The sequence below is a fragment of the Thunnus maccoyii genome, chromosome 11 (genome assembly GCF_910596095.1).
Source record: "Thunnus maccoyii chromosome 11, fThuMac1.1, whole genome shotgun sequence".
Lineage (NCBI taxonomy): Eukaryota > Metazoa > Chordata > Actinopteri > Scombriformes > Scombridae > Thunnus > Thunnus maccoyii.
In genome coordinates, this window is record NC_056543.1 from 27,778,191 (window position 1) to 27,805,773 (window position 27,583).

The 27,583-nt window shown below is 36.5% G+C and overlaps 3 protein-coding genes across 6 annotated transcripts; 2 read left to right on the top strand and 1 right to left on the bottom strand.

The window, feature by feature from the left end:
- Positions 1 to 1,479: 1,479 nt before the first annotated feature.
- Positions 1,480 to 16,588, top strand: LOC121906608 (hepatic lectin-like). 3 transcript variants are annotated; one of them, XM_042425536.1, is made up of 5 exons: positions 1,480 to 3,792; positions 4,493 to 4,822; positions 13,162 to 13,304; positions 14,977 to 15,080; positions 15,691 to 16,588. In XM_042425536.1, exons 1-5 carry the CDS (start codon positions 3,654 to 3,656, stop codon positions 15,851 to 15,853), a joined length of 879 nt encoding a protein of 292 aa, XP_042281470.1. In that variant the 5' UTR covers positions 1,480 to 3,653; the 3' UTR covers positions 15,854 to 16,588. The 3 variants fall into 3 exon arrangements, 2 of the variants coding, with proteins under 2 accessions (XP_042281470.1, XP_042281471.1); XR_006098687.1 differs by lacking the exons at positions 1,480 to 3,792; positions 4,493 to 4,822 and adding an exon at positions 13,036 to 13,051; XM_042425537.1 differs by lacking the exons at positions 13,162 to 13,304; positions 14,977 to 15,080; positions 15,691 to 16,588 and adding an exon at positions 5,957 to 6,159.
- LOC121906615 lies at positions 6,969 to 12,264 on the bottom strand. The gene is made up of 9 exons (XM_042425553.1): positions 12,095 to 12,264; positions 10,687 to 10,809; positions 10,426 to 10,588; positions 10,023 to 10,204; positions 9,665 to 9,730; positions 8,739 to 8,804; positions 8,365 to 8,470; positions 7,768 to 7,821; positions 6,969 to 7,336 (listed from the first exon to the last, which is right to left on the bottom strand). The coding sequence occupies exons 3-9, from the start codon at positions 10,439 to 10,441 to the stop codon at positions 7,185 to 7,187; spliced, it is 642 nt and encodes a 213-aa protein (XP_042281487.1). The 5' UTR covers positions 10,442 to 10,588; positions 10,687 to 10,809; positions 12,095 to 12,264; the 3' UTR covers positions 6,969 to 7,184.
- Positions 16,589 to 24,733: 8,145 nt separating the features above from the next.
- Positions 24,734 to 27,211, top strand: LOC121906619 (CD209 antigen-like protein D). 2 transcript variants are annotated; one of them, XR_006098690.1, is made up of 4 exons: positions 24,734 to 24,856; positions 25,701 to 25,804; positions 26,337 to 26,382; positions 26,502 to 27,211. XR_006098690.1 is itself a non-coding variant. In XM_042425564.1 (4 exons), the coding sequence occupies exons 1-4, from the start codon at positions 24,740 to 24,742 to the stop codon at positions 26,581 to 26,583; spliced, it is 495 nt and encodes a 164-aa protein (XP_042281498.1). In that variant the 5' UTR covers positions 24,734 to 24,739; the 3' UTR covers positions 26,584 to 27,211. The 2 variants fall into 2 exon arrangements, 1 of the variants encoding a protein (XP_042281498.1); XM_042425564.1 differs by adding an exon at positions 25,895 to 25,921 and having other exon boundaries at positions 26,337 to 27,211.
- The last annotated feature ends 372 nt before the right edge of the window (positions 27,212 to 27,583 follow it).

Here is a 27,583-nt window from a genome sequence, read left to right on the forward strand (position 1 = left end):
TTATAGACTGCTCCAGGATCATACATGAACTCTATCTGCATTTCTTGCTGTGTCCAGAGATGATTATCATGTCAGTAACCTACTAGAATCATTGTATAGATGTTTTGGCAACTTGCTGCATGAACATGAGGCCAGACATTGATCCACTGATGTCACCAACAATTAGATACCCCCAACAACCTTGACTGGCCATCCAGGTCAGCCCTGATACACCATAACTGCCAAACAGATTTCTCTCTGTGTGTCCATTGGTATGACATGGCAGAGAATTGCATCATGCTTTGGAATCAGTCAAAGAACCCTATACAGACATAGACAAACTCTGGGAGTTGAACCATTAAGATATGCAGTATTATCAAATCAAGACCTGGACAGCGTTGTGACTAATATACTACAGAACACTCCAAATGCAAGTGAAGCATACGTACTTGGAAACCTGAGATCATGTGGCTTAAGGGTTCAGCATTGGCGGCTCAGCTAGAGCTTGCGTCAAATGGATCCCATTGGGCGGTCATTTAGACATCATCATGCTATACACTGAAGGGTCTATAGTGTTCAGGCCCCCAACGAATTATGGTAAGTTGATGTAACTGTTTTGTATTATCTATGAGGGAAACCAGTGGTGGAAAATAACTTGAGTAATAAATAATTAATTTACTAAAGTACTGAACTTAAGTCCAATTTTGAGTTACTTGTACTTTACTTGAGTATTTCCATTTAATGCTTCTTTATACTTCCACTCCACTTCATTTCAGAGGGAAATATTGTACTTTCTACTCCACTACATTTATTTGACAGCTTTAGTCACTTTTCAGATGAAGATTTGTCACAATGGATAATATAACAAGCTTTTAAAATCCAACACACTGTAAAAGATTAAACCAGTGGTTTCCAACCTTTTTGACTTTTGACGTCTTACAAAAAGCAGTGTGTAGTCGGGGTCGCATTTCAGATGTCTATTAGTTGGTAACAGTTCCACCAACTAGTGATTTTTCCCTCTAAACTTCTCACATGCTTTCATTTCAATAAATGTTTATATGATCCAATATTTCACCAGAAATCCAAGATTAGAGAAAAAGTCTGAAAACAGATTTGTGTATCAGAACTTTGTTTTTTCTTCTCTCCTCTCCCATTAATCATCTCATGACCCCTCAGATTTATCTGTTGACCCTTTGGAGGGGCCCAACCCCTAGGTTGAGAACCACTGGACTAAACTAGCTAACTGTATATAAAGTAGTTGAAACTAGCTCCACCTCCAGCAGCTGCAACAGTAACATGCTGCTCTAACACTGATGCTTCAGTATTAATGATGTCATATATAATAATATATCAGTCACTCAGTCAGTCAGTCTTTAACTACATCAGGCTCATAATACTTTTACTAAAGTTGGATTTTTCATGCAGGATTTTTACTTTTATTTTTACCTTGCTGTATTGGTACTTTTACTTAAGTAAAGGACCTGAATACTTCTTCCACCACCGAGGTATACAACACTTTGATATAGTTGGTAAGTTTTAAGTATATATTTTCTTTAATGTAGTGTATATCTCCCAACAGGCATTTGACGTCAACCACAAGCTGGTTCGGTGGTGGATGGTTTTTCATGGCTGTGTTGACTATTACATACTTATGGTGCTTATTTAACAACAGAGCCTCAAGTGTCTTTTAATTGTTTTTAGGAGGAGTAAAGAACTTTAGTTTGCCCTTAAGGGTCAAATGTGATCACAGTATGGAAAATATACAGGTTGCTCGTTTTATGTTGGAATGAAGGGGATTGAACAGTCATTGAGTTATCACACAACCAAAGGACTGAGAGATTATGGGCAGAACTCAATAGAGTTGTATCAAGACACTTTATAAACATTTTTAACTTCATGGAGAAACAGGATATACTGGATTCATTGAATAAACTACATCTGTTTTGTCTGCATAATGTTTATTTACCAAGAATAGAAAGGGCAGTTACAGAATTCATAATCCAGTGGAACAACCACAGCCAAAATTATCATTCCCTCTTATATTACAAATCATATTGCAGTTGCAGTAACAAATAGTAAATAGTGCAGTAATAAATAATTTGATATATCTAATAAATCAAGTATGGCAAGTTTCACAAGAGCAAAATACTAACCGTCACCCCTTATCGACCCTCCTCTGGCTGTGAACCATACCCACGCTGCCTAACGTTATATATTTCCTCTTGTTTGCCTGCAAAGATTTGAAAGAGCACCGAATTATAAAACTACTGCTACTTTTTTTGCCGTTGCTTTCATATCTTATATCCAGATAATGAGAGGGAATATATAACGTTAAGCAGCAGGAGGGGTCGGTTCACAGTCCCTGCCAAAGGGGAAATAATGGGTAACGGTCTGTTAATACATAAGAGTGGAAATGATTGCCATTCTATAAATATATCAAGCTAAGCTATAGAGTAAGTTAGGCCTGGCCCTGAATATCAAAATATTCAGATAATCATTTTTCAGATTGGTATTTGGACATGCAAGTATTCAGATAGAGTTAAGTGTAACCTGATATAATAATAATGTAGGACAGCAATATAAAAGATCATTTCAAACTCCTGACTATTTATAATTACCTTCTCCTCGTGCGTGACGTCCATGTGCTGAAGAACTGCTGCGCTTGATAACATGGTGCACATTCTCTCCTGACTGGAGCTGCAGCTGGCAGTGGCACGCTGCTACACTGGCGGGATGGGAAGAGCGATGCTACGTGACTGTCTAGCGTGTCCACACCTGGAGTTGCAACAGTCGGTTGCTGCCTGATTGTTAAGTAACGCCCTGCCTCTTGCAGGCTGTTGAGCAGACATCAGTGTGACTAACAAACAAAAAACATGCGCTCTCTTTTCTCAATCACCTTCCGGTTCAACTGAAATGCCTTCTGTTTTAACTGAAATCCTCTTATACAACAGACTGAAATGGCATCATACAATTTTTTCTTCAATAGTGAATGTGAAAGCTTTTCAATGGTTTATATAAAAGGATTTCACAATACCTTATGAGAGCATTTCAACTGTGTATATGAGCACACTTTACTAGTATGTGTGGAAGCTTTTCAATAGTTTTCATGAGAGTGTTTCAGTTGTGTATGTAAAAGCATTGCACTTGTATGTGTTTGTGGTTTTTGGTATAGTATGTGAATGAGTCTGGTTTCATATGTGTATGTGAGAGGAAAAGTACATGTATATGCAAGTAATTCTGAATAATGTCCCTAACGGCCCCTCATAAAAATATGTTCAGTAACAAATTACGTCATGGTAAAAACATAATCTGTAAATTTAGGGTCTTTAATCCTCTATAATTGTAATTTGGTGTGTTTTACTATAACAATCCTGTTTCAAGGAAGACAGTAGAGAGCTGTCACAGACACCACATTCAACATGTGGTACCTAACACCTCCACCTTGGTGACTTCCTCGGTAGTTAAAAGACAGAGACACTGAAACCAACAAGCATTTCATCTTTAACATAACATCCATTTGAGTGATGGAGGAAATCTATGTCAATGTTAAACGTATGAAACCTGTTGATTCAAGACCTTCAACAAATCAGACAGGTAAGAATGTTCAGTCAGACAGAGAGGCTGACATGCTGAGCTGTGAGTAGTATGTTTTAATCTATCATTAATCCTGTTGTATGATTGATTGGATTCACTGGTCTTTGCTCTGTTCAGGTCCGAGGAGCTCAGAGAGGAGATTTTATAGAGCTGTTGTTCTCTGTCTGGGGCTGCTGAGTGTTTTCCTGCTGGCTGGACTCATTGGCCTCGGTGTCCACTGTGAGTCTGGTTAACATTCAGAAATCAGTGATCATGTAGGACTATTATCAAAAAATGCTCATGTTTTACCAGGATGTTTATTTGAGTTTATAGTTTGGGTTGTCTTGGTTCCATTCTCTTATTTTCTTTATGTATTATCATTTTTTTCTCAATGTAGCTCTTCCATTTTATTTACAAAGATATCATGAAGAAAAAAAAACGTTTCCATATTTTGTGAATATGATTTTGTGAAAGTGAAGTGTAAAACTTAATTTTTCACACAGGTCACAATGACGGGCCAAAATGAGGAAATATTTTGACTTGAGTGGATAAAGTAACTATTTTTGTAGTTTTGTATTTAATGTTGTAGAAACATGTCCCTTATTATTATTTAAGTTTTTTTTTTACTTTTATTTTTTTGACAAATTATATCCACTAATGTGAACATACATCATCTCAGGAGTGGCATTATCAAAGGGCGTGGCATATTAAGTATATAATGAGGATGTTACATATGAAATAGTAAGATCCCTTTATAGGAGGAGCAGTGACTGGCATTTAAGCAATTTCAATATGAATCCAAAAAAGGGCCCATAGATAGAAAGAAATTTATTCCAAATCACCCATTAGTCTACTGATCATGCACTGATAGGATACTTTTTATTTATTTGCTATTTTAGATCTTTTATAAAACATAAGACTGCCTCTTGATTGATTTCAGACCATTACTCAGTGCAGCATTCAGCTGAAGAACTCTCCACTGTAAAAGCCAACCTGACAAAAGAGAGAGACCTGCTGAACACCAGCATCATTGAAATGACTAAAGAGAGAGACCTGCTGAACGCCAGCATCATTGAAACGACTAAAGAGAGAGACCTGCTGAACGCCAGCATCATTGAAATCACTAAAGAGAGAGACCTGCTGAACGCCAGCATCATTGAAACGACTAAAGAGAGAGACCTGCTGAACGCCAGCATCATTGAAATCACTAAAGAGAGAGACCTGCTGAACGCCAGCATCATTGAAAAGACTAAAGAGCGGAACAGGCTGAGTAAGTGTGGACATCGCACACATACATTCTTTAACACAGAAGTACTCTGGTGAAAACGAAATAGATTATGTGGTAAGGCGCTTCTCTGTACTCTCAGTTCTGTAAAATGTATCTGCAGTCAGCAGATGTGTCTCTACCACATATCTCTGTGCGTAACGACCCTTCTCGAAGCAAACACGAGTTTCTCTTAAGACTGTTTTTTGCTGTATTAGATGTGGACCCCTCTTTCCACTTGCTCCACAAAGACGTGGTCAGTATCAAAAAAATCTATTTTGAGCCATACTACCAGAATCTCACTTCTAAAGTTGAATACACACAAAGCAACTGAAAATATAACAACCTGACAACACGCATCCTTGTAAGGACATAGATAATTAGGTGCATAAGCCCCGCCTATCACAAAAATGGAAACTATAAGGACCTAGTCAGTTTATAAGGACAGTAGTTATACACACACACAAACGTGTCACTGAAGTGACTTGAAGGGTCTAACATGACTTAATGGAACTTGGCTTCACACAAACACTGAAATGAAGGCAGTGTGCATTAAAAGGACACACCTAATATATGAGGACAAATTGTTTTTCTTCCATCTCTTCCATTTTATTTACAAAGATATTATGAAGAAAAAAACAACAACATTTCCATATTTTGTGAATATGATTTTGTGAAAGTGAAGTGTAAAACTTAATTTTTCACACAGGTCACAATGACGGGCCAAAATGAGGAAATATTTTGACTTGAGTGGATAAAGTAACTATTTTTGTAGTTTTGTATTTAATGTTGTAGAAACATGTCCCTTATTATTATTTAAGTTTTTTTTTTACTTTTATTTTTTTGACAAATTATATCCACTAATGTGAACATACATCATCTCAGGAGTGGCATTACTCAAAAGGCGTGGCATATTAAGTATACAATGAGGATGTTACATATGAAATAGTAAGATCCCTTTATAGGAGGAGCAGTGACTGGCATTTAAGCAATTTCAATATGAATCCAAAAAAGGGCCCATAGATAGAAAGAAATTTATTCCAAATCACCCATTAGTCTACTGATCATGCACTGACTTTTTATTTATTTGCTATTTTAGATCTTTTATAAAACATAAGACTGCCTCTTGATTGATTTCAGACCATTACTCAGTGCAGCATTCAGCTGAAGAACTCTCCACTGTAAAAGCCAACCTGACTAAAGAGAGAGACCTGCTGAACACCAGCATCATTGAAATGACTAAAGAGAGAGACCTGCTGAACGCCAGCATCATTGAAACGACTAAAGAGAGAGACCTGCTGAACGCCAGCATCATTGAAACGACTAAGAGAGAGACCTGCTGAACGCCAGCATCATTGAAAAGACTAAAGAGCGGAACAGGCTGAGTAAGTGTGGACATCGCACACATACATTCTTTAACACAGAAGTACTCTGGTGAAAACGAAATAGATTATGTGGTTAGGCGCTTCTCTGTACTCTCAGTTCTGTAAAATGTATCTGCAGTCAGCAGATGTGTCTCTACCACATATCTCTGTGCATAACGACCCTTCTCGAAGCAAACATGAGTTTCTGTTAAGACTGTTTTTTGCTGTATTAGATGGACCCCTCTTTCCACTTGCTCCACAAAGACGTGGTCAGTATCAAAAAAATCTATTTTGAGCCATACTACCAGAATCTCACTTCTAAAGTTGAATACACACAAAGCAACTGAAAATATAACAACCTGACAACACGCATCCTTGTAAGGACATAGATAATTAGGTGCATAAGCCCCGCCTATCACAAAAATGGAAACTATAAGGACCTAGTCAGTTTATAAGAACAGTAGTTATACACACACACAAACGTGTCACTGAAGTGACTTGAAGGGTCTAAAATGACTTAATGGAACTTGGCTTCACACAAACACTGAAATGAAGGCAGTGTGCATTAAAAGGACACACCTAATATATGAGGACAAATTGTTTTACACAACAGCACTGAGAAATGGAAAGACATAACTGATCTGTGAGGACCATTTTATAACAAAGGGCTAATACTGGCATGTTACTAAAACACATGATGCTTTTTATGTGAACTGGTTGTTATCTACATCAGGTACAGCCTTGTAATGGATAGATGATAGATAAGGAAATTAAACCACATGCAGAAGTCAGTGAACAAGGACTTAAATTTAATTGTGTTTTTTGTCAGAACATGACAATTCTATAATTCAGATATAAACCTTTAGCTTTAACTATAAGGAGATCTTCACAAATGAAAACAAAAATGGCGGCTGTTCAGTCACCACTTTTCTTCTTTAAGGATATGCCATGATTTCTGACAAAGTCTTATATTTTGAACTGTGCGATTGGCTAGAGCAGGATGCTCAGCAGTCTTGTACTGCTGACACTGTCGCTAGTTTCCCGTTGTTGATGAGACTTTTGAAATGTCTCAGCGCTGCTGCAACCTCAGATGGAGACCACTGCTGCTTTCGTTTCCTCCTGGGATCAAGCCCTTCATCAGCATTTTTGAGAAACGCTATAAAAAAAAAGAAAAAAGAAACCAGATTGTAAATAGAAACCCAAACTGTAGGTCAAAAATTCATTTTCTCCACATTTATAATATGACTTATTACAACTTTGAAACCATGTTAAGTATGGCTGCACTGATCTGATGGTTTCCTCTGCTTGTACCAAATCTGCATCCCAACTCACAATATTTGCAAGATTTGTAAAAGGTGTTTGCCGGTGTATGGCTCACAGATCACTCATTTATTTGCATATTTAACATTTTAGTTGAAAAGATTTATACATGTAAATATTAAGGGAATACCTTGCATATTACCACAGCATTTTGGGGGTTTTAAAATAGTTAGTGTGGGCCAATTAAAAAAGCTTTGTTATTGTTTATTGGCTTAAAGATTCCTTTAATATTGGCAGGAAGAAAACAACTGACTATCTCTCTCTTACCAAGGCGTTCATGTGGTTTTGTTTTCCTCCTGGGCTTTTTGCACCTGTTCTGCCCTACAAAAACAAAAGTTAACAAAAACAATGTCAGTGTCAACCAAACCTCTGATGTTAATGTTTAATTGTTATGCCACCTGCAGCTTATAAATCAACAACTCCAAAGAAATCTCAATTAATTTTCAATAACTTCAGAAGATTCTACAGCAAGTGGCTATAAACTATCCAGAAAGGGAATCTCTATATGTCTGTATGTCCTTCACATATCTCTTAAACTGTTCATCCAATCAATTCCACCTTTCCTCAATTCACCTTTTACTCTCAGAAGCACAAATTAAAACCAAAAGCACTTGCTGACCTCTGTGAAAATATGTGTTGTAACTTTGTGCATAGAACATTTTGTTTTTTTTAAAGTTTGAGAATTTTAAAAAATAAGGATATTTGTGAACTTAAGAAAGAAGTGTGAAGTTGGGTCACACTGAAACACTGAACCGCCTTCACTCAACAATCCATTCAAACAGTGGAAAAATGGCGGCAGTAATAGTTACGGTTTATTGAAAACCAAAAATGGATACATATCTTACTCAAAGACAAAATACTCACCTTTACATCTCAAACCAATCCATTTTAAGGCAGAGAAGGGTCCATAACACAACACACATTTCTCCGAGCTTGGTACTTCTGAGGAAACCACATCATGTTTACAGTTCTGTTGAAAAAAAAAAGACAGTGTATCAAAGATTACATCATAAATTTTCAAATGATTTGATTTGATAGAGAAACTTACAATTCAGTGTTAGGGCTGAAATGCAACCTTTACTCTTTAACTGAAGATATTGCCAGAGTGTCTATACCTGACCATTGTAGACACACTGAGGACTGTGTATCTATACCCTCCAGTCAACTTCCAGTCAAAACTGTTTTGCTACTGAAAAAAATCTGACGTCATTATCAACATTCAATGGAAATGAAGTCACCTGTTCAACGTCTTTGGTGCAGTCAGATGCCCAGGCTGCATGGTGAGGATGTGCTTCAGTTGAAACCTTGTGTAGAGAAAGGGAAAAAATATAATTAAATAACCAGTAAGGCACAATAAGACTGTACCTGTTGATATGTAGTGAGTTAACAACACAATTATCTCTACAGGAAAATGATAAGGTCTCAAATATACTGTATGTAAATATAAAAACATTTGTTCAGCTTTTCACAGAAATCAACAGCCAATACAGCACTGTGACATACATTTAGACACAAAAGACTGTACTTACTGATACCCTGAGAGCTAACAATACAATTATATAATGAGGACAAGACAGATGATGATGAAATGGTAATGTAGTGTCTTGTCTGGACAGGACGGGACAGGAGACATGACAGGAGATTCTCTCTCGCTCAAAAGCTATATGAACACATACAATAGTGAAATTAAAATAGATTTTTACACAAATATAAGTGTTAATTGTTCAGTTATACTTTGTACTATGGCAAAAATTTCATGGCATTCCATATGAATTGGTATTTTGTTGATGGCACTGTCAATAAAATACAATAAACCACTTCCATACGGCAATGATGAAAAACTGCTACGCATCTAATGTTACAAAGTAATACTGATACTACTAAATACTTAATAGTGTACATATAGAGAGCTCAGAGTGTCTATACCTAACCAGAACATGCACACTGAGGACTGTGTATCTATAACACCTAGCCCATAAAACACATTTCTCAATAATGTCACTGACAGTGTCCAAATACACGGCCCTCAGAGTGTCTATACCTGACCATTGTAGACACACTGAGGACTGTGTATCTATACCCTCCAGTCAACTTCCAGTCAAAACTGTTTTGCTACTGAAAAAAATCTGCCATCAATATCAACATTCAATGGAAATGAAGTCACCTGTTCAACGTCTTTGGTGCAGTCAGATGCCCAGGCTGCATGGTGAGGATGTGCTTCAGTTGCAACCTTGTGTAGAGAAAGGGAAAAAAATATCATTAAATAACTAATAAGGCACAATAACACCTGTTGATACGTAGTGAGTTAACAACACAATTATCTATACAGGAGAATGATAGGGGTAAACTATCACTAGGGATACCCAAGTTCATGTAAAAATACTTAGTGACTAAACAAAGCTCTATTCAGTATTGCTCTACACGGTGCACCTGTTTTTTTTTTTTTTGTGAAAATACTGAAATTATGGTAGACTCAAACAGCAACTTGTTAGCTCTTTGTGAAAATGAAGTTCTGACTGTACCTTTAATCTCCATGGCCAGTCCGAATCTCCATAGTTGTAGGTTATCTCTTCCCCTGGCCTGATGTCCTTGATCGCAAATAAACAGAGATGAGGCTTTCTATCCACAGTGATGATCCTCATTCTGCTGTTTGGGCTTACATGATCATCATTGACGAGTCTCCCTAGGGAGTCATCCTCTCTGGCTGCATCAATATTGAAATTGCAAAAAATTCTGATTACAAAATGTTAAAGTATAATGACAGAAGCACACTATACTAAATGAATAAATAAATCACCACCACCTCTACTACTATTACTACTACTACTACTAACATCAAGTTAGTACAAAATGGCAGAGTTTGTTTTTCTGGGTGAAATTAAACTTACAAAAATTACTGTAAATTAAGTATGACAACACACGTACCATAGTTTTTTCCCATTGAAGAGAAATTCAAACATGAAAACCTTCAGGACATCATGATACAGTCTTAACCTGTTTTCATGTTCCTGTTTGCCTATGATTTCCCCTTGATATTCAATAAGAAAGTCTCACTTCTGAAAGTGGCAGCAACTGAAAACTCCTCCACCTAACGAAGAACAGAAGATGTGTCAGAAATATGAAGAGATTAAAACAATAATTAAAAGTATGCCTGTGCTAAAGAATTTTTAACAAATGGCAACTCACCTTAAAATGAATTAATATATTTTATATTGAATCCATCCTTGTCCTTGCCCAAAGATGAAAAATATGCTGCCTCTTCTTCTCTGTGGTCTCATTGCTGACATCTCATGCTGAAGATGATGATGACTTCAGTAAAGATATAGAAAAAAAATCTGATCAGTTTAACTATCATAGTTAGTTAACTAACTTACTGCAGACCTATTTTACAGTTGACTTTCAGTCTTTTAAGTGTACCAGTATAGCCTGTGTAGGAAATGTGCCAAACAAATAGATATGCTATAGTATACATACTATATACTAGTACAGGTGTCACAACACAGCTCTCCTAAATATTTGCATTATATATATATACATATATCTTCTCAGAAGATGACACTGCGATTAGCATAACATGACGTTAGCATCATTAGCTTATTCGCCGTCAGTTAGCATAACATTAGGTTAGCATGGTTAGCTTATTGGTCGTTTGGGGTAACACAGCAGTTTTGATAAAAACCATAATTATGAGGACAGGCGACTGTCAGCCAATCAAAAGTTGTGAACTTTACACGTGTGAATTATTCATTAGCGGGTGCAGTTACATCGACCCACCTACAGAGGCCGCTGTGTCATACACAGATTTTACACAAATTCACGTAAATCTGAACAGTGGAGACATTTGCTGAAACTTTGGATTCTGGGTCTCTACACTTATAGAAACACTTCTACGCTGTCGGAATTATGAGGACCCTGTCCCTGTCCTCACAATTCAAAATGTCCTCACAGTGTGGCGTGTATTCATGCAAAATGTCTCCATAAACCACAAATGCGCACGCACACACAAACACACACACACACACACACACACACACACACGCACATACACACAACACACACACACACACACACACACACACACACACACACACCATTATCTGCCATTACCACCAGTTTACCACTGTAACACTAAAGGATTTCTTCAAACTGGCATCTGATTTACAGCTTGAGAGGAGTTTTAGTCGAGTATTTTAATATGATGTTTTTATACATTCAAATATTTAGTAAAGTCTTACTGAGTCTAAATAAATCCATTTCCTCCTAATTGTCACTTGTAAGTGTCAAACCTGCAAGCACACATTTGCACATGACATTTGTGAAGACTTACTGACTTGTGACAGTTATTTCTTTACATTAAAATCTTAATCTTCATTGTCATATTTTTCTTGTTTAAAAACTTGCTTATTTTGAGGACTTGGTCCTCAAAATGAATGGAAGTGAATGAGGAGCCTGACACCTGGGAGGAATAGTGGTGTTGGTGGCAGATAACAGGGACATTAGTGGACACTAGCTTATTTGTAGATGACTTTAGACAGAGGTAAGACTGCTGATTTTTTACTAACATGAAATATTGCTTTTAAATATTGAGACTTACCAAGTTTTAACTCCAGTGCAGGGTTTGCACCTATTTTTTTTAAGGAGTCACTTTTGTTGATCAAACGTTTACATAAAAGTAAAGTATACAGCTACAGGTAAGGCAGAATTGTTTCAGGTATTACCTATAATTATAAAATGCTTTATAATGCTCTATAATGTGTTATGATTACTGTTATAAAGCATTATGAATATTTATGAGTGCTTATAACCATAATTATACAGTAGGGCTGTAGTCTGCTGGTCGACTAGTCGATTAGTTGGTCGATATGCTCTCGTCCGACTAAATTCTCATTGGTCGAATAATCTCTGTGTTATTTTCATAAGGAGAAAAGTGCTACATCAATAGCTTTCCAGGAGTAATCCATTATTTCCTGTGGCGGGAGGGACAGACTAACAAATTACCTGTGAAAACGTTGTTGTTTTCACAACTTTGAACTTGCCCAACCTAATGGAGACTGCTAGGTCTAACTGTACTGTTTCTCCATATTGACACAACGAGAACCCCCGTCAGGCCAAAAAAAATATTTTTTAATACTTGGTATCCTGATAGCGTTTGGGAGTCTCTGTGCAGCGCTGTTCCGGTACGTGAGTCAACCTCTGTCGTTACCTGGGAAACCACTGGTAGCGTGGTTCCGTTAAGGAGTATGTTTGCAGAGAAGGGGCAGAGAAGTGACAGTGGATGCGAGCGGGGCGAAGGAAAAGGTTAGTAGTAAGTTGTCAATACAGTACAGACTACAGTGTGCCAGTTAATAAATGCCAAAAAGTCTGTGTTGTTTCCCCAAATGCTGGAAAAGGGAAGGAGGTTAGCTCCAAAGTTAGCAACAATGGGTTAGCTTAACCTGACAACACAAAACAGAGAAATACAGAACAAAGAAATGTGTGGCTGCTGAGTTTACTGTGCACTCTGTCCCATTACCTCCCCCCTCCCCCCAGCACCAGAAATGCTCCATAGTTGGTAGAATATCAACAAGTCAATTCTAGTCACATGTTATGTTGTTTTAACCCTCATACTTTGGAAACAGACAGACTTGATTCTTGTCTAATTTCTAATGTTGTGTGTTACAGAGAAAATTTGTCCTGCAGGATGGAGGATGTTCAGATGTTCCTGTTATTTCCTCTCCAGTGAGTCTGGTTCCTGGTCAAGAGGCAGACAGGACTGCAGAGAGAAAGGAGCAGATCTGGTGGTTATAGACAGCACTGAAGAACAGGTACAGAGTGTTTGTTTCTATGTTTGCAAAGAAACTATGCCTAATTGCAATATTGCTGTACCTTGAAAAAAGCTAAAATACTTATTTATTAATTCAGTAATTAATTGATTTATATGGATCATTGGTGTTCAACACCTTGACAACAATAATTCAAATGATTTGAATGAACTTGTGCTGCTCTGTAGCATGTTTTGCTGGTATTCTTAAGTTTGCACATTTGCCTTAAAATCAAAGTATTTCATTCCATCTTTAGCAAGCTAGCTAACATTCTTTTAACCTTTCACTATGTTTTAATCAAACTCCAGAAGCAGTCACTCATACACTGTAAGTATTTAATCAGTACAGATCTGTGTATCAGTTTAAGAAAAAACATGATGATGTTTGGCAACAGGAATTCTGTATGCAGTAATTTATGCACAATTTAATGACATTTCTTATTTCCTGATTTCCTTCTTGAGAAAGATGAAATTTATAAATAAGTATTAAAATAGTGCTAACACTAGCAGTCACTACATAAATGTGCTTGTAAATGAGGACAAATACAGGTCAGTCTGGGGGAATCAGTTCCCACCAGGGGTGCAACAGATCACAAAACTCACAGTTCAGATCGTATCATGGTTTTGAGTCACAGATCGGATCATTTTTCGGAAAAAGAGAAAAAAGAAAAAGGAGACAAATATAACTTTACTTTCCATTTATTCTGTAAAAGACTTAAAGCAAGGAACTTTTGCCAGTGGTCTTCTGTGAAAATATTCAAAATCTCCAATGTTTAATTAAAACCTTGAAATATATCAAATATTCAGTATGAAATTGTTAAATTAAAATGCAATATGAGGCATGATACCTTTTTCTTTTAATCATGGTAGTGAATGAAAAAATATCCTTTGTCCACATCATCAAAACTTGATGATAACTTACAAACATGAGCACACGTCTTGTTCTGCAGTTAAGCTTGTTGAATGAGCCACCAAACAAACATTCACCAGGGAAAAGTGCACCGTTAATGTCAGTCAGCAGCTAGATCACTAATTAGCTGCTCAGCTGCAGCACATTAAACATCATGTTAACATAGCTGCAGATGTCACTACAGACCCACTACATGCTGGTTTGCTTGTTGTTCTTCAAAATCCTGTTAGTGACACGCTGTCTGTCCATGACTTGTAGCTACATCAGTTTGTTTACTTTGTCTCCAATGAGACATTACATTTTGCAGTTTATCCGCGGTTCACATTCATGCTGAACTGTGGGAGGCAATTCATACAGATCACAGATGAACTACGTTCTGTTACACCACTAGCTTCTACTAAGCTTTGTGCTGTCAATATTTTTTTTGATTTGTTTTGGGTTTTTTTCCTTTAGTTTATCTATTTGTACAAATAACAAGACATAACAACCCATAATGCATTAAAGGATTAAAGAAGGACTGTACAAGTGAGATTTTGAAAAAACAAAAGGGCACCTCAAAAAAGTTTTTTTAAATAAATCTAAAATTTAAGTTTATCAAACAAGAAAAAAATATGATGATAATGATATTATTATTATTATATTTCAATAATAATAATAGTTAAATGGATTTTTAGCAAATATGTTCAGAGTAATCCTATGTAAACTGCATATTGTTGTTTAAACAACAATATAAATAATATGGCTTTTTTCCCTTTTTTGAAAACAGACATTCTTGTCTACCTTCACTGAGGTAGAAACTTGGATTGGTTTGACTGACAGAGACGAAGAGGGAACCTGGAAATGGATTGATGGAATACCACTGACTTTAAGGTTTGGCTTCAGTTGGTTGTTTATTGACAACATACACAATCACTGCTGTATATTAGAGGTTGGTGATATGTATTAGATCTTCTATCACAGACAATGTGAGGTGACTGGCAGTTCCAGGTTGGTCTGAAGCTTTTCTGGTTAAATCATCAGTGCAAAATGATAATGATGAGAAAAAAATCAAACCAAACTACCATTTCATGGTGCATCTGAGAGGGTTTCTGGTCCACAGTCAAGTTTCACACTTCACCAACTGTACAGTACTGTAACTGATGACCAGAACACTATGAGGGTGTTTATTTATACAGGAGGCTCCTTTGTTGCTATTTGATGACTGCAAATTTATATTTAGGAAAAATACTACAGTGAACCTGCAGCCCCGTTCAATTTGTTACTTTATGGCTCAAAACTATACTAAGGCACATCATGCAAGATAGAAGAAATTCCATTCTGTGATGTTTGTGAAGAAATATTATTTACAACCCTACTTCTTGCCAGGAAGAATAAGTACAATGAATAGAATGAGACACATTCAGTTTTCTTATGTTCCAGTGAAGGACTGTGTTCATGTCAGAGATTAAGTGTCACGATTCTCTTGTTCACTGACCTGTAGTTACTGGGAGACAAATGAGCCTAATAATGGAAATGGAGATCCGCAGTTGGGTGAAGAGGACTGTGCACATATCATATCTGGCAAGAGTACTGAAGACAACTGGAATGATCGGTCATGTGATGCTTCTCTGCAGTGGATCTGTGAGAAAAATGCTGGTGTATAATATGTAAAAATGCTTTTTCAAAGCAAACTATGATTTTGCAAAAGGCAAATCAGTTTGTATGTGTGTGAATTTAAAACTTTTCTCTGCTGTGCTGATGACCTTTTGCTTCTGCTCTGCCTTTTTAAAGAGATTTCTATAAATTAGATGTTTACAGCTTTTGCCAGAAGAGCTTCATTAACCAATTTCCAATGTTTCAAACAACTAAAAGAAGCAAACAGATAAAACAAAACCAAACCTCTGCAAAATGCAACAGATTCATAAAAACCTTTATTTTGATTAATGTCTTAGCTAAAGATTTCATGATAGTTGAAAGTTGCAAAAAACCTGATTGAGACCATTTCTTATGACATCCCTCATATCATAATTAAACAATGTAATATAGATTTTGTGTAATTATGTCTTACTATATCATCAAATGACGCTCTCCTGAAAATAATTTTTAAATGAAGTGTGTTCAGCAGCTGACAGATCTCTTTAGCAGAGGCCATCAGTGTTTGTGAATTTTACTTGATAATTAGTGGTTTCACTCAGGAAACACTTGCTGTTGTGAGAAAATTATCAAATTATTTTAGATGAAATGTAAACCAAAACTATTCAACAGATGAGTCAATATAAAGTCAGTCAATTACAACATATAAGCACTGTACTGGAGTCAGACGTTTGTCATGATGTCCTTTGTAATGCTGGTAGCTGATACTGGTTGTGGCTTTTTATGTAATTATGAAAACAATTAAAATCTTTTTAAATAATTAATTTGTTTCAGTGTCTTTATGTTTCTTTTATCATCATTAATTGTGCAGAAAAACCCTGTTGTACTGGGATGTGAGAGGTCAGCTACAGATGGGGATTTCATTCATTCAAAACTGAACTTGGTTAAAAGATGATCTGTCTTTTCACCACACTCTCATGCTGTATTCAACAGGCACTAAGTGAAGAAAACAACTCTAACAATGAAACAGAACATCCTGTATCTCAATCTAGACAATCTACTGGATGACACCAGAAAAATAAAAGCACTGGTTGTTTGTACAAATGACTTGAGGAAGAGTTCAGGTGGACGGGTGGGTCAGCAAACCATGTGGCTTTGACATGAGGGATGGCTGTTCTTTTGTTTACTTAACTAAAACTACTTGGTTGGAGTTGAAGAAGGATTGTCTTCATGGTTCAAAGGAACCAACGTTGACTGTTAGACAGGACCGTTTGTACACCTACCATCCATCACAACCTCCACCTCCAAGCATTAAGGTTCCACAGAACTGTCTTTTGTGTCTATAGAAGAGCTGCATGTGGACTTAATTGTAGAATGTAATATTGGGCTTTATGACACAATGTAGATCATATTGTATATTATGTATCCTGCTGGACTTCAGTCTAAACCAATATGACATCTTTAATGTGTATTGTGTATATAATTAGACTTTTGTGTTGTGGTTCCTACACCTGCTGTATACACCAATACATATGATCTGTGTTGTGGGCTTGAAACAAAAGATGGTGCAGGTGTGATGTCATCAGGATAGAGTAAATATGTTTCATTCAGTATTTTTCAGAATTTTGGACCCTATTTTCAAGTGTAATTCCATAGGTCTATATTCAGTTTTCCTTTCAATTTTCTCAAAAAAAACCCCAAAAAGTAACAGTCCCTGTTCTAAAAGTAGGGATCAATTTATTAAAATAAATCTCAGGTGAGCTCTGATGTCACAGTGAAATATCTAGCCATGACTTCAGGACTTGAATGGAAAATAATACAAGAAGTTTATGATATGATTTAAAGGTAGGTTTGAGGATTGCTGTGACTCTATAATGAAACCCTTGAGTTGGATCGTCAAAATCAACAAACTGAAAGGAGCTCCAGAATCTCAGGTGCTTTGAAAACCTTACAGCAGATAGTTGGTTTAAACAGTATACAGGTTATTATATATTCATTTTTAATAGTTGTTAAATCTATCATATGTCAATTTTAAATATTAATTTTTGTCCCAGATTTAATTTTTAAAAAGTAAAATCCATTTCAAATCAGAAAATGTCATGATATAAGTTAAATCATATTCAAAGTAAACTTTGTGCAGTCAGGCTCTTTATGTGGTTGCACACGTGTGCATATGAAAGAGAAAAGAGATAGAGAACAAGTGCACATACACAACTGTTTATTTTGTCTGTCCGACAAAATAAAGCCTGTCAAGTTAAAACCATGTCTACACACTTGGGGGAAAGAGTCCTCGCTGGAGAAGTATGAGGGTAAAGTCACTCTAGGAGGATCTGCAGCAGTGGCTCCGTTGTGTGGGTCTGTGTGTAGGCCTGGTCAACTGCCTTATTTTTTTTCCTACCCGCATTCTGACCTGTCCCTATTCTGCCTCTGATTGGCTCTGATGCTGATATTCTTACCCTAACCCTTACCATCTCACTCCTTATGCCTTGGCATAGGCACCCCATTAGATGGCCATCTATCATTAGACTGCTGTAATTCCTTATAAGTTGGTCTTAGTCAGTCTTCAATATCCCGCATGCCACTTATTTAAAATGCTGCTGCTCCTCCGTCACTCCTGTGTTGGCCTTTCTTCACTAGTTTCCTGTTCAGCATAGAATTAATGACAACATCTCACTGTTTCTCCTTATATTTCTGACTTTTAAACCTTCCAACTGCTCTGGGTCTTTGAAGTCTTCTGATTTAAACCCATAAGTGCCACCATAAACACTGTTTTTTCCATTACACTGTGATATTAGTATGTTATATGGGCTGCTAGGTGATACTGCTACATCAGTGTTGCTTGTTCTTACACAGCTGATTTTTTACATTGGTGACAGTGGTGTCATGGACACAAGTACCACAAGGCTTTGCCTTAACTTATCTACTTCCTCAATGATACCCCTGTTGCCACTGTTCTGTGGAACAAATGTATAAGAGAGCAGTTTACAGACATGTAAAATATGACCATTCTGTGTAAGAATGTCAAAAAACATAAGCAGCCATTATTGGTATTATGAAAAACAATATGAATATTTTCTCTACGAGCGACAAATGAAAATCTCCTTCCAATGAGCTTACTACCAAACAGCATCCATATGTTGATTTCTGTTTAAAAAGTAAAACAAGACAAGAAACTTATGAAGTAAAATTTTACTCAAAACTATTTTTGTCTCCTGTAATTCTTGTGACTCAACAATCAGCAAATCTAGAGCTTATGCTTATTCAAATGTTGACTCAAGAACTTCAACAAAATAGACAGGTAAAAATGTTGCACAAAGATCTCAATTATCAGCTGTTCTTTTTACTGTTGTATCATTGACTGTATTGACCGTTTCTCTGTTCAGGTCTGGGGAGCTCACAGAGGAGATTTCATGGAGCCCTTCTTGTCTTTCTGGGGCTGCTGAGTGTTTTCCTGCTGGCTGGACTCATCGGCCTCGGTGTCCACTGTGAGTCTGTTTCACATTCAGAAGTTTAAGTCAGACTGAATTTATGAGGAACATTCTACAGCAAGATGCCTATTTTTCTTTTTCATTTATGTTGTACCGCTCTTCTTATTCTCAGCCAAACTCTGCAGGTAGAGGTCTGGATGAACATGAGCATCACCTCAACTTTCTCTTTGGTGCCATATTTTAAACCATGTTTGAATGCTGGTGTAGGTCATATTTGTCATGTCTTTGATCTCTGGACACCTGCATGGACTTGTTTCAATGATGTTTCATAAAACTACATTATAACAGGGAAAATATTCTCCCATGTATCTGTATGTAAATGTCATTTTGCAGGTGAAAAAAAATACCTTTAAGGTTACTATGTGGGACAATACTTCAAATCTAAAAACATTCAGTTTGCCTGTAAAATAGTACCAGTACGGATACATGTCACACTTTTTTAGTTTTTTTACTAGGGTTAAATGTTATTGAACCTGTTGTGAGAAAACATCAGGGTGGCATAGTATTTACAACATGCGCTGTCTGTGCTGGGCTGCTCAGTGTCAAACACCAGGACTGCTTTTATGTTGTAGTCAAGACTGGATGAAAATCTGGAAAAAACTTGCTTTGAATAACCTCTTGAGATCTGGATCCTTTGCTCTGTAAAGTTCTGCTCTGTTCAGTCTGGTTTTGTTTTGTTCCATTTTGCTGTGCCTGCACACCTTTATTACAGAGACTTTCTTCCATTCATTCTGGTTGTTTTGTCCTACATTTGGGTTCACCTGCTCCACTACTCCTGATAGCTATTTGCTTTAAAATGATACTGGAAGCTGTAATTACTGAAAATGTACATTTTAAAAGTTTTAAAATGGTGTTTGAGATAAGTGACTGAACGACATAAATGTGACATGTCTTTTGATTTATTTCAGACCACAGTGTGCGCAGTTCAGCTGAAGATATCTCCGTTATCATAGACAACCTGACTGAGCGTCTCCAGGACAGTAATAACAAGCTTTCTTCCGTGTCTGAAGAGAGAGACCTGCTGCTTGCCAACCTCAGTGAAATAACTAAAGAGATGGAAAAGCTTCAGAGTTTGTCTGTACAGAGTAAGTGACAACTGTGGCTATACAGTACTGCACACACATTGTAGAAGAGCACCTACAGAGAATGCTATGCTGAAAATAGAAGACTGATTGATTGATTGATTTATTGACTGGGACAGTGTGCAGTTTGAAACATTAAAGATGCACTGCACCAGAGTTAGCTTGGAGCTAATTTGTATCTGTAGTTCCCGACAAAAAACATACAACAGCACAACAATTAACAGTAGAAAGCAAAAAAAAAAAAAAAACACACAGAACACACCATACAAAATACAAAGCTACACACAACAGCACATCACATACACCCACAATGTCAATTAGAAATTAATAATATAAACTTGTCAAATTAAAAGCAAGACTACCTGCGCTAATGAGAAGACCATAGATGGAGTTTAGACTCAGTGGTCACATAGCTGATCTTTAGTAGATTTTTTAATTTGGCCTTGAATGTATTGATTGAACTACAGTTCTTCATATCATCAGGTAGGGCATTCCACCGAGTTGTGGCTCTCACAGAGAAAGCTTGCTGCCCAAATGCAGTGTGACGAAATGGTATGGTACAATTTTGTGTAGAGGATATTCTGGAGGATCTAATAGAATTTACTGAGCGAGTGGACACAAAGTCACATAGTGGAGGAGGGGCCAAACCATTTAAAATTTTATAAACTAGGCACAAATTTGAGAATAATCTAAAATTCTCAAAGCTCAGTAAATTGTATTTCTCCAGTACCCTACAGTGATGGAAATGCATTGGCTTTTTGTCCAGAGTTTTTAGACTCAAGAGGTCTTATGGCTGTTTCTCCAGCCAGCCCCCAACATGTGATGCAGTAAGACATATGGGAAAGAAAGAACCATAGCATGCATAAATATCTTGGCTGCGTCCAAAGAGAGACAGTTTCTAATATGTCTAAAATTTGCTAAGTTGTACTTTATGGTTTAAACCATTTTTTTTAACATGTTTCTTAAAGTTTAAATTTGGATCCAGTGTCACACCAAGATATTTAAAATCAGTAACTATGTCAATTTTTTCACCTTTGATGAAAATATCAGCGTTAGGAGGTTGTACCATAGTCTTAGAGGAAAAACATGCCCTTTGTCTTGTTTACATTTAGACTCAGACATGATTGATTAAGCCAATGTGTGATCCTTTCCAATGCAATTGTTAGCTTAGCAGCAGCTAACTCAGCTGTTTTTGCATGTGTGTACACAACTGTGTCATCTGCATACATTTGTAGTTCTGCATCATGACACTGTTGAGGGAGATCATTAATATACAGGCTAAATAATAGGGACCTAACACCGACTCTTGTGGTACACCCATTGTGCATTTCATGTTACTGGACAGTGTGTCACCAACTTTAACACATTGTCTCCTATTAGATGAATATGAAGACACCCATGCCAGTGCTCTAGATGAGAAGTTAAATTTAGAGAGTTTTGATATTAAAACATCATGATTGACTATGTTGAATGCTTTACACACATCTAAAAATACAGCACCAACTACTCCCCCTTTGTCAAGTCTTGATTTAATTTGCTCTATTAAGTGCAAGGTAGCATTTTCGGTGGAATGACTTGCTCTAAAGCCAAATTGCATACCATGTAGACCAAAATTGCTTCTCTTAGCTCTTGGATAACTTTGTTCCTTAAACCTTTATAAATCAGCATGTCAGTGTCTCTTGTAGTTTTAATTGCCTGTCCTTAATTGCCTGCAATCTGTCCTCTTAATTATACAAATTACCTTCAATCAAGAAGTTTGTTGTAACTTTATGTGGAAACGTTCTTGTATTTACTCATCTTCAAACATTTTAAAATATTTGTCATCAGGAAATTCCAAACACCATCAACATTTAACATGTTAGCATTCTAACCAATAATATCATGCTAACATGCTAAATGTGACATTAGTAACACACTACAGTAAGTTTAGAATGTTACAATGCAAAATGTGCCAAAATCACTTTACTTAGAGCAAGCAACCACCTATAGTGACTCATAACCAGCTTATGATGTATTATATCTACCTATTCCTCAGGAATTTCATTACTCACCCAGTAACCACTTAGAGTAGTTTACAATCACATTATAATGCATTACAAGATGATTATAATGTATTCCAACTATGAGAATTATAAAACACTGTGACCCTTGCAAAAAAATGTCAGCATGTGACCAGCAATGAAGTATTATACTTAACCTTATAGATTATAATAAATTGCTTTGTGTTATGATTATTGTTATAAAGCTTTATGACACTTATGAGTGCTTATAACTATAATTATACAGTGCTATAAGCAGAGTATAATGCATTTTAAGTATGTTTATGATGCATTATAGACATTGGTGTCAAAGAAGTGTTACCCAAATAGTTATGTCTATCACATACAATCAACTTTGTTCAACCCTGAAAATTGCCACTAAAATTGCCTTGAACTCAGATTTAAGGTGAGAAGCACAAACATCCAAATGAAGCAACAATAAGCACAACATATTTTTGTTTGGAGGCAGATTTTAATGTTAATACATAAACTAGTTACATTTATGGTGACTTTTAGAAAAGTTTCACTTTTCAACCAAATATCAAAACAGAAGATCTTAGCCTGGACACTTTTAACCTTCACACATATTCAACCGATATTGTATTTAATGCTGATGTTTTGCACAAAGTACCACGTAAAATAAAAATCTATATCACTCCTTTGAGTATTTTCTGCACTTTGATCAAATGATCATGTTTTTTTCTTTGACACTCAACCCACATTTACCTTTATTTTACCCGGCTACATTTAGCTATTAAAAAAAAAAAAATACAATCTATAAAGTTTTTGATCAACCTCCATGGTATATGTATATGCAGCGAAAAATAATGTGTACTAGTGTGCTGCACTTCCGGCCAACCCAAATGAGGGCTCAAGCTGACTTAAAAGTGAATTCGCATAAACTGGCTTGTATATCATTAGTTATATCATAAGTTCAAGCACCTTATTTGTTCTGAGTCATCAGGACATAGTTCAATTAAAAAACAACAAATAAACAGTTAATGTTAAGCAATGTTGTGTAACTTTCAAAGTGCATAGTAAGTATCCTACTTCAGTATCTCGTAATTAACTACTTACTTAACTATTTGTGTTTTAAGACAGCATCCCCAAATGTTAAGGTGCCTTTCAGGTTGTCATATTTTTGGTCTGTAGCCAAAAATCATAACAAATGATCCTGATTGAAAACTAGTTTTTATGGAAGATCAATATGTTGTGTACAATAACAAAACTATGATTGTAGTGGGAGGGTTAATATTTTTTCTTACATTTAATATATGTGAAGAAACAGCTAAGATATTTTTATTTTATTAAAAACAAAGAATTACTGATCTAGTGTATACTTTTATTGAAGAAGGATGCTTTCTCTTCCACTGGTCCAACGTTACTCAGAAGTACTTCAGACAATCTCTGGTTGTCTTATTCAAAACAAAGTACTCACAAGTCCAGTTTTAGAGACCTGCACCTGACTTGACCTGTTAATGTAACATGAAACCTGACCTATAATCAACAGACTACACACTCAGTTAACAACACTTTATTTGTTACTTTCACATGACCAAAAAACAAGTCAGGTTAGTCTTAACTAGAATAAACAGATGTTTGCTTAATAGCACAAAGATCACTGGTTTAACTGTAGGCTGATTTAAAGTTTTATAAAAGGATTAAAGGATTGATGATTTTCTGAGCTACCTGGTGCAAGACTCTGACTCAAATGTAATGTTAGTGGTGGTATTACATGAATTTTTGTTGATTCAAATTTTACTTTCATCTGGTGGTGTGAAAGCTGAGCTTTGTGAGATCCTTGTATGATGATTTAAAACATGTTGTGATTGGAGACACAAAGCTTTTGCCACTCGCTTTGGAAGAACTGCTGAGAATGGTTTCAAAGCATTTTATACATTCAAAGGGACGCATCTGCTGGCCAAACCTTGGTATTGAGCTCATGATCAAACAGTGAGTCAAACTAGCTGTCAGAGAAAGTGAGCGGGAGATTTTGAGATTTGAGATTTTGATAAACCTTTATGTGTTTATTTCTGTGGTGTCATCCAGTATTAGTATCCCGTCTCAAAATCTGACATGGAGACACAGAAAGAATGAGCTGAAATCAACAGTTTGTTCCATTATCTTCAAATAAAAACTGATGTCATCAAAATAATTTGAAAGATGCGATAATCACAAAAATTGTATTCATACCACAGAACTGCAGCTAAAAATCAGCACCAGAAATGCTCCATAGTTGGTAGAATATTAACAAGTCAACTCTAGTCACATGTTATGTTGTTTTAACCCTCATACTTTGGAAACAGACAGACTTGATTCTTGTCTAATTTCTAATGTGTGGATGGAGGATGTTCAGACGTTCCTGTTATCTCCACTCAAGTGAGTCTGGTTCCTGGTCAAGAGGTAGACAGGACTGCAGAGAGAAAGGAGCAGATCTGGTGGTTATAGACAGCACTGAAGAACAGGTACAGACTGTTTGTTTGTATGCTTGTAAAGAAACTGTACCTAATTGCAATCTTCCTGTACCTTGAAAAATGCTAAAATACTTATTTATTTATTTTTATGGATCATTGGTGTTCAACACCTTGACAACAATAATTCAAATGATTTGAATGAACTTGTGCTGCTCTGTAGCATGTTTTGCTGGTATTCTTAAGTTTGCACATTTGCCTTAAAATCAAAGTATTTCATTTCATCTTTAGCAAGCTAGCTAACATTCTTTTAACCTTTCACTAAGGTAATGTTTTAATCAAACTCCAGAAGCAGTCACTCATACACTGCAAGTATTTAATCAGTACAGATCTGTGTATCAGTTTAAGAAAAACATGATGATGTCTGGCAACAGGAATTCTGTATACAGTAATTTATGCACAATTTAATGACATTTCTTATTCCCTGATTTCTTTCTTGAGAAAGAAAGTACAAATAGTTATTAATAGGTATTCAAATAGTGCTAACACTACACAGTCACTACATAAACGTGCTTTTAAATGAGGCCACTAAGCTTTGCAGCTATTTAAAGACCACAACAAAAGCTGTGGCAGTGTCAATAGTTTTTTGTTTTGTAAAAAAAACACACAAAAAAACAAAAGGGCACGTCAAAGAAGTTTTTTAAAAAAATCTAAAATTTAAGTTTATCAAAGAAGAAAAAATTATGATTTTATTATTAGTATATTTCAACAACAATAATAATAAAAATAGTTAAATTCATTATTATCAATTATGTTCAGAGTAATCCTATGTAAACTACACAGTGTTGTTCAAACAACAATATAAATAATAAGGCTTTTTTCCCTTTTTTGAAAACAGACATTCTTGTCTACCTTCACTGAGGTAGCAACTTGGATTGGTTTGACTGACAGAGACGAAGAGGGAACCTGGAAATGGATTGATGGAACACCACTGACTTTAAGGTTTGGCTTCAGTTGGTTGTTTATTGACAACATACACAAACACTGCTGTATATTAGAGGTTGGTGATATGTATTATATCTTCTATCACAGACAATGTGAGGTGACTGGCAGTTCCAGGTTGGTCTGAAGCTTTTCTGGTTAAATCATCAGTGCAAAATTATGAGAAAAAATCAAGCCAAACTACCATTTCATGGTGCATCTGGGAGGGTTTCTGGTCCACAGTCAAGTTTTACACTTCACCAACTGTACAGTACTGTAACTGATGACCAGAACACAATGGGGGTGTTTATTTATACAGGAGGATCCTTTGTTGCTATTTGATGACTGCAAATTTACATTTAGGAAAAATACTACAGTGAACCTGCAGCCCCGTTCAATTTGCTACTTTATGGCTCAAAACTATACTAAGGCACATCATGCAAGATAAAAGAAATTCCATTGTGTGATGTTTGTGATGAAATATTATTTGTGTGAAGGACTGTGTTCATGTCATAGATTAAGTGTCATGATTCTCTTGTTCACTGACCTGTAGGTACTGGGAGACAAATGAGCCTAATAATGGAGGTGGAGATCCGAAGGTCGGTGAAGAGGACTGTGCACATATCACATCTGACAAGAAAACTGAAGACAACTGGAATGATCTGTCATGTGATGCTTCTCTCGTCTTTTCACCACACTCTCATGCTGTATTCAACAGGCACCAAGTGAAGAAAACAACTCTAACAATGAAACAGAACATCCTGTATCTCAATCTAGACAATCTACTGGATGAGATCTGAGACTGTCTTCACCAGAAAAATAAAAGCACTGGTTGTTTGTACAAGTGACTTGAGGAAGAGTTCAGGTGGACAGGTGGGTCAGCAAACCATGTGGCTGTGACATGAGAGACAGCTGTTCTTTTGTTTACTTAACTAAAACTACTTGCTTGGAGTTGAGGAAGGATTGTCTTCATGGTTCAAAGTAACCAACGTTGACTGTTAGACAGGACCATTTGTACACCTACCATCCATCACAACCTCCACCTCCAAGCATTAAGGTTCCCCAGAGCTGTCTTTTGTGTCTATAGACCAGCTGCATGTGGACTTAATTGTCAAATGTAATATTGGGCTTTATGACACAATGTAGATCAGGGGTCTCAAACTCAAATTACCTGGGGGTCGCTGGAGGCAGAGTCTGGGTGAGGCTGGGCCGCATCAGGTATTACACAAAAAAAGGTTAGCAGGCGCAGGCTAGGATAGCAGGCGCAAAAAAGGCGACTACTTGTTGTTCATTACCCGCCGTGCTTTTGTTGTTGTAAACGTCGTCATAGAAACATGTGAAACAAATGGCATCATAAAGAAATATCTTTATAATGTTTATTGTGCAAGGCATTTACTATGGAGTAAAATATTTTGAGGAATAAATCTCTTTCCGCAAATGATTCAGTACATTCCATTCACCCAAAAGATTTTTTCGAATAATTTGTCCGTGAATGTCACATCATTGCAGAGCAAACGTGGAGAACATGAAGCCGGGACAGTGGGACACCATTATCCCATGGTTTGCACCTCCATGGCTGCAAACCATGGGATGCAGCCATGGAGGTGTTATTTATTGGCTTTTATTTCCTATAATAACTCCATGGATGCAGCGGGTGGCGGCGTTGTCAAATCAAATATGACGTGTGGCACAGCAGCATCAGCTGTACGGTGTTTTGTTACACTCTGTATTTATGATCTCTGTCAGATAAACAGTGTGTTCATGAAAACGTATATATTAACTTTTAATTCACTTCACAAC

Bases quoted from the DNA above. Each gene is read 5' to 3' on its own strand.
- LOC121906608 (XM_042425536.1), top strand. From the start codon at position 3,654: ATGATTGATTGGATTCACTGGTCTTTGCTCTGTTCAGGTCCGAGGAGC. The intron at 3,793-4,492 runs GTGAGTCTGGTT...GATTGATTTCAG, and splicing joins CATTGGCCTCGGTGTCCACT to ACCATTACTCAGTGCAGCAT. The intron at 4,823-13,161 runs GTAAGTGTGGAC...TGTGTGTTACAG, and splicing joins TAAAGAGCGGAACAGGCTGA to AGAAAATTTGTCCTGCAGGA.
- LOC121906615 (XM_042425553.1), bottom strand. The intron at 9,731-10,022 runs GTACAGTCAGAA...TCTCTACACAAG, and splicing joins ACTGGCCATGGAGATTAAAG to GTTGCAACTGAAGCACATCC. The intron at 7,822-8,364 runs GTGAGTATTTTG...TTGTTTTTGTAG, and splicing joins GATTGGTTTGAGATGTAAAG to GGCAGAACAGGTGCAAAAAG.
- LOC121906619 (XM_042425564.1), top strand. From the start codon at position 24,740: ATGTTCAGACGTTCCTGTTATCTCCACTCAAGTGAGTCTGGTTCCTGG. The intron at 25,805-25,894 runs GTTTGGCTTCAG...CTTCTATCACAG, and splicing joins GGAACACCACTGACTTTAAG to ACAATGTGAGGTGACTGGCA. The intron at 25,922-26,336 runs GTTGGTCTGAAG...ACTGACCTGTAG, and splicing joins GAGGTGACTGGCAGTTCCAG to GTACTGGGAGACAAATGAGC.